This window comes from Beta vulgaris, chromosome 3, assembly GCF_026745355.1.
Source record: "Beta vulgaris subsp. vulgaris cultivar EL10 chromosome 3, EL10.2, whole genome shotgun sequence".
Taxonomy (NCBI): domain Eukaryota; kingdom Viridiplantae; phylum Streptophyta; class Magnoliopsida; order Caryophyllales; family Amaranthaceae; genus Beta; species Beta vulgaris.
Window position 1 is genome coordinate 53,376,910 of NC_079204.1, and position 6,089 is coordinate 53,382,998.

The following is a 6,089-nucleotide window of genomic DNA, read 5'->3' on the forward strand; positions in this document are numbered from 1 at the left end:
TATTATTATTGTTTAAATATTATTTATATATTTATTACATTCAATTTAATTCAATTCAATTTAATTCAATTCAATTCAGTTCACTTCAGTTCAGTTCAGCTGTTTTATGCCGAAGAGAACAGGCCATAAAGAAGACAGAGCTTGCTCAATAATTAGGTTAGAAGAAACTCTAGATAAAAAGAAATCAAAGGAAGATTATCATTTATAAAAGCTAGACAAACAAGTACATAAAAGTAGAAATTCAAGCTTATCACTATAGAAAAGAATGGTGACATTATTGAATTCATCAAAGAAATAATAGGGTTTTTTTAGGAAGAGAAGAGAGAGGAGTGAGTTGACTTTTACTTCCATTAGAGCATATGGTCTCTAAACTCTCTTTAATTTTTTGGTATTTAAAATTGAGTTAATTAGTTAAATTTCTTCATGTGAGTGGGAAAATATCAACTGAAAATCAATTGCCCAATCTTATGACAAAATTTTTAAATTAATTAAACTTGGTTTTGAATCCAATAATTAGAGTGCATATGAGATCTATTTAACATAATTTATTAACGAATAAATAGTGATAAATACTGTGAATTTTTTAAAAAATATAAGGATATGAAGTAGAATTTCGTAAATACAAAAAGAAATCCCTAAAAGATATATTTCTTTTCAGTATATAATTTTCATTGAAAACATCTATTATACTCATGATTTGGTATATGTAACTCAAACAAATAGTAGCGATAATTAATGCATCCACCATTTCTTTTTAATTTACTTATTCCACTTTAGCATCAAATTGAATTAGCTAACCTTCTATTGGGAAGTATACCAGCAACAGCAAGCACTTCTTCTTCAATTGAGATTCGGATTTAGGATAAATACCAATATGAAAACAAAGTTGATGGTTTAGGCTGATTTCAATTGACATATACTTTGCTGCTTATATTTAATTATTGTTTTGCATCATTATGATTGATATAATGAATGAACCCTAATTGAGTTGATAAAGTTTTTTGTGTTCAAACTCATTGTCAATTATTGAAAGGAAAAAAAGGAGATAATTAATAGAAAGCTAAATGAAGAAGGGAAGAAGAGAAAAACTAACAGGAAGAAAAGCAATCTTTTTTCAAAAAAAATCGCCACATTTTTTGACTTTTTCGGCTTTTGATAATGGTACTAACCAATCATAAAGTTCATATAAAGTAATTCTTTTTCATAAAATAATACTTCATATGTTTGTGTATGTGTGTGAGAAAAAGAAATAATTGTTCACAACTTTTCGTCCACATATTAATAATATGTATATACATATATTATATGAAATTGTTCACAACTTTTTCTAAAACCAACTATATGTAGGAGGTAGGATGAGGAAGAGGAGGGATGTGGCAATGAAGGCGATAGCGGCGGTGACAGTAATAGTAGTGGTAGTGGTAGTGATAGTGGTGGCAATGATAGTAGTGGCAGTGGTCATGGTGACTTATTAGGTAAAAAATAATACAAAGTAAAAAATTACAGGTACACACAACAGATAGTGTCACATTTTAAAATATAAACTAAGGTAACTTGTAATATTCATTTCCAGACATCACTTTATTTCTTTTTCTTTTGGTCTAGAATACAATCCCCGAAAAATACTTAATTCAACAGACCCCAAAAATACTTTATTTCCAGAACTTCCTATATTTCTTCTTTTATATCACGGAAAACATAGATACATTATTTTTGAATGTTCTATAATCAGAAGCAATACAATGATGCATCAGATTCATGTTTAAGATCCTTAATTAGATTTATTATGATATATACCATAATTAGAGTTGAAGACAACACAATTAATTAATTAATATAATTCCTATACAAAACACAATTTTCTATTATACTACTTCCGTTTCCTAAAGATCTTCCTTGTTACTGTTCCTACAGATACCAAGGAGGATCCATTGTGTGAGGTGTGAGGTGGGTAGAGTAGAAGAGAGAAAGGGGGTTAAGATAAATAAACAAATAAAAGGGGTCAAAGTTGGAGAGAAAATTGCATGTAGAACCGACTCCACCCTTTTTTTCTCTCTCCCCTCTCTCCTCTCTACTTTCAAAAACCCTAACCTCCATTGTTGATTTTTTAAAGGGGCTTCCATCGGTTTTTACCGTTGGAAAGCCCCCACCTTTGCTTTTTTATTTGTTTTTTAGGTTTCCAATAACGATTTCTCCCTCGAAAGACAGGGTTTTCGATCTCCTTCTGAAGAAAAGGTTTTTCGATCTCCTTCGAAAGACAAGGTTTTTCGACCTCCTTCGAAAGACAGGGTTTTTCTCCTGAGGGGGAATTTCTATAGGTTACAATCCGGGATACTAGATCTAATGGATTGCCGTGAAATTATTTTGTTGGTGAAGAATTATGCGGGATCACAAAGGTTATCAATTTTTCGAATACGGTCAGATGAATCCGACGGAAATCGTCCTCACGACTACAAGGGATCGTTAGATTGTCTCTCCAACAAGGCTGTATTTTCCAGCGATATAAGCGGGAGATGTTCCACATTGCAAGATTTGTTTGACGATCGTAGTTTTTATGAAGGAAATTTTTGTTTGATTCAACTTATGTATTTGTTTGATTCGATTGCTTATGTAGATGTCGTATGACTTTTTATTAATGAATTAATTTTACTATTCAAAAAAAAAAAAGTTGGAGAGAAAAATGGAGTAAAACTGAATTAATAATGTAATGGTGGACCATATGAGAGGGTAAAAAGGGAAAAAAATTTCGAATAAGGAATAAAGTAAAAGAGAGAAGATCTCTTACAAACGCACTTAAACAGAAAAAGGGAAGATCTTTAGGAAACGGATGGAGTAATATACTAATAAGCAACAATAATTTTCCCACAATAATTTCAAATTTCACAAAGATTAGAATAATTATGAACAATTAATGACAAATAAACCTAAAAGCCTAGCTACCTTGTCAATCTAAACAAATACAACAACAACTATATTAAACTATGGCTCTTTATTTTTGCGCCACTACTTACCAAATTTACATAAACCATGCATTATTCAATTCATCAACAAAACAAACAACTATTTTCACATTCCTCTTACCATAAGATCATCATCATCAGCACCTATAAAAGCTCTAAGATCTTCCATAACAACCAAATGATGTTCATCAACAAAATAATCATATCCCCCTAAATGATCATTCGGTCCAAAACAAGCAGATAAATCAACCTCCTTATGAACTACTTGTTCATGCAATATTAAATCATCATTTATAGTAACACCACAATCTTCAATCTCCGCATTCACTTGTTGGACCTCATATAATTGCTCGTCAGGCCATTTAAATACGGCATCGCGGCCAGTGAGACCTTGAACAAGGTCTCGAAACTCGGCCGCGGTAGCCTGAAACTTCATAGGGTTAGATATATGAACAACTTTGAGTGGTTTATTATTAGTATTAGTATTAGTATTAGTACTAGTACTAGTATTATTGTTGTATTTAGGTTTTCCTGATCTTTTTGTGGTGGGTTTATTTTTGAACATAGTTTGTTTATTGGTTAGTTTGTGGGGAGGTTTAGAGAGGTGAAAATTAGGGTTTTGGGTAACTTCAGACATGATTTTTGTTTTGGGTTTGGAAAGAAAAAAGAGAACTTTTTTGGGGATCAGAAAGTTTGATTTGGAGGAATGAAGTTAGAGAAGTTTATTATAATGGGTAGAGAAGAGGTGATATTTATATGGTGTCGGTGGGTTAATGAGCTATGATTGGTTAGCTTGGTTGTAGAAAGATAAAAGTGGATAGGACAAGAAGAGAGGAAAAATGGAAGAGCAAGGGTAAGTGAGTGAGATGAAGTGACCTTATGAGAGAGATATGAGCCACGTCCCTACTCTCTCTACTCACCATCTCAGCGAGTGATGGGCAAACACTTTTAGGTATCCCTGTCACCCTGTGTTTTTCGAAATTTTGCGTTATATTGTAAACTTTTGCAGGATTAGTTTTGTTTAATGTTTTTTATCCTATTACGGCGAGTTTCCCACCACTCTCGGCAAGTGGACTAATCTCTTATGGAAGTTTGCAATGGGCACCTCAAAGAGTTAAAGGGTAACATCTCATTCAGTTGGGATTTTTTCCATACCCAAGGCTCGAACCTGAGATCTTGGTTAAGGAATGAGAGGCCCTTAATCACTCACGTCAACCCCAGTTGGTTAAGTTTTTGGTTTTGTTTAATGCAATTGAAAATAATTTTGATTTCTAGAGTCTTTAATTCGTTGATATAACGTATCATGATATATAAGCCATAACGGCATGTTTGGTTAATGGTACTAAATTGTGGTAATGGTAATGCTTTTTAGTATAAGTTTGTGAAGATATTCCAATATTAACATATATGGTAATGAAACTTAATGTCAAAACATATTGTTAACTTTCGACATCTTCAAATAAGTTCGTCACAACAAATCGATAAATAAAGATTTTTCTCCTAATTTTTAAGATGACTTGTACTCTTCGCCTCTCGAGAGTCCTGTTTTGTTTATTGCTTCGTTTTTCATGTGGTACTTTAATTCACCCATTTGGTTATGCACCCACAGTTTAAGATAAAAGAATATAGTATGTATTAATAAAATAGATACTAAAGTTTAAAGTAAGGGTTTGATGTATAGTTTGCTCATATTGAATTGTGTGAGGTAATGGAGTTAAATCGGAAAGTGCAATTAATAAAGGGGAGGCAATCCATTTAAGAGAATGGGCAAAATATTGTGAGATACCCTTAAAATGGAAGAGGGTAAATTAGGGCGAGAAGGAAGGTTTATTTTTTCACCTATCTTGTTAGAGTTTGTTTTAAGTGTAACATGTTATATCATAATTTATTGTGCAACATGGATAATGATATAGACTATACAAATAATGACATGAATCTTATGTAATTTCATGTCATTTAAGTTCTTTTTGCAAAAGAAGCGGTGATTTGTGAGTTATTGCAACATAAATTATAGTGTAACAGTTACATCCAAGAATTTGAAATTTTGTTATCAGTTGTGTAAATTTCCAATGAAATGAATGTTTTATTATTAGTTAAAAAAATCATACTTAAGAATCAAGATGGTGTCATGGTATGGAGCTCTAAAAAAGCGAAGCCAATAAGTAGAATAGAACTTCTGATTGCAAGATTTAGAGTCGATTTCTACTGCTAAGGAATATCATTGTTCCATGTGTTTGAATTACCATCAATAATGACAGCATTTCTTCATCTTCAATTCACTTATAGTATATCTCAATGTCGTTGGCTCTAAATTTAACTTTTTACAAATTTTAAATATGATAAAAAAAATTGTAATTGCATATTAAACTTGAGTAAGAGTAACTCTTATTAATTTTAAAATTAGGGTTTATTCCTGTTCACCTTATTTTTCGTCCTTATCAAATATAATAGATTCAAATAAATTTAGATAAAATCTAATAAATTTAGATAAGTTCAATTCAGTAAAAGTAAGGAAAACAATAAGTTCAAATTAAATTTATTAAGGACTATAGTATTAATTAAGAAGTTTAGATAAGTTAGTTAGATTCAAATACGCAAAAATCAGTTGAAAAGAACTCACTCTTAATCCATTGGAAATTTGTTGTGTATAAATCTAATTTATTTCACGTTTTTTTCACTATATACCCCTGATAATTTTTTTTTTGCAACTATATACCCTTTCAACTTTCCAAATTCACCATATACCCTCCACTTTTCAAAATATACAACACTTACCCTTTTGACTGATGGTGTTAGAATTTCGTTAGTCATTATGTCCTACTCCTCCCATAACCCTAATTAACTAACCTAAATCAAACCCTAACCCTAATTTAATACACTAACTTGGACCCTAACCTAACCACCCTTCCCCCCACCCCTTACACACCACTGCCCCATCACCCCCTCACCACCACCCGCCCTCCCCTTCCCCTGGTGACCCCCTCCCCTTCCCCTGATCTCGGCCTGTCGCGAACCCCCTCCCTAATTGTTGTCGGGAACCCCCTCCCCACCTGTTGACTGCATGGGTAGGGGAGGGGAAGGGGAGGGGAGGGGACGGCGTAACTGGCAGGGAAAGGGAGGGGAGGGGAT

The 6,089-nt window shown here is 32.7% G+C and overlaps 1 protein-coding gene across 1 annotated transcript; it reads right to left on the minus strand.

Moving 5' to 3' along the window:
• Positions 1-2,889: 2,889 nt before the first annotated feature.
• LOC104889490 (uncharacterized) lies at positions 2,890-3,697 on the minus strand. Its single transcript, XM_010674718.4, has one exon. The coding sequence runs from the start codon at positions 3,595-3,597 to the stop codon at positions 3,067-3,069; it is 531 nt and encodes a 176-aa protein (XP_010673020.1). The 5' UTR covers positions 3,598-3,697; the 3' UTR covers positions 2,890-3,066.
• Positions 3,698-6,089: the final 2,392 nt, after the last annotated feature.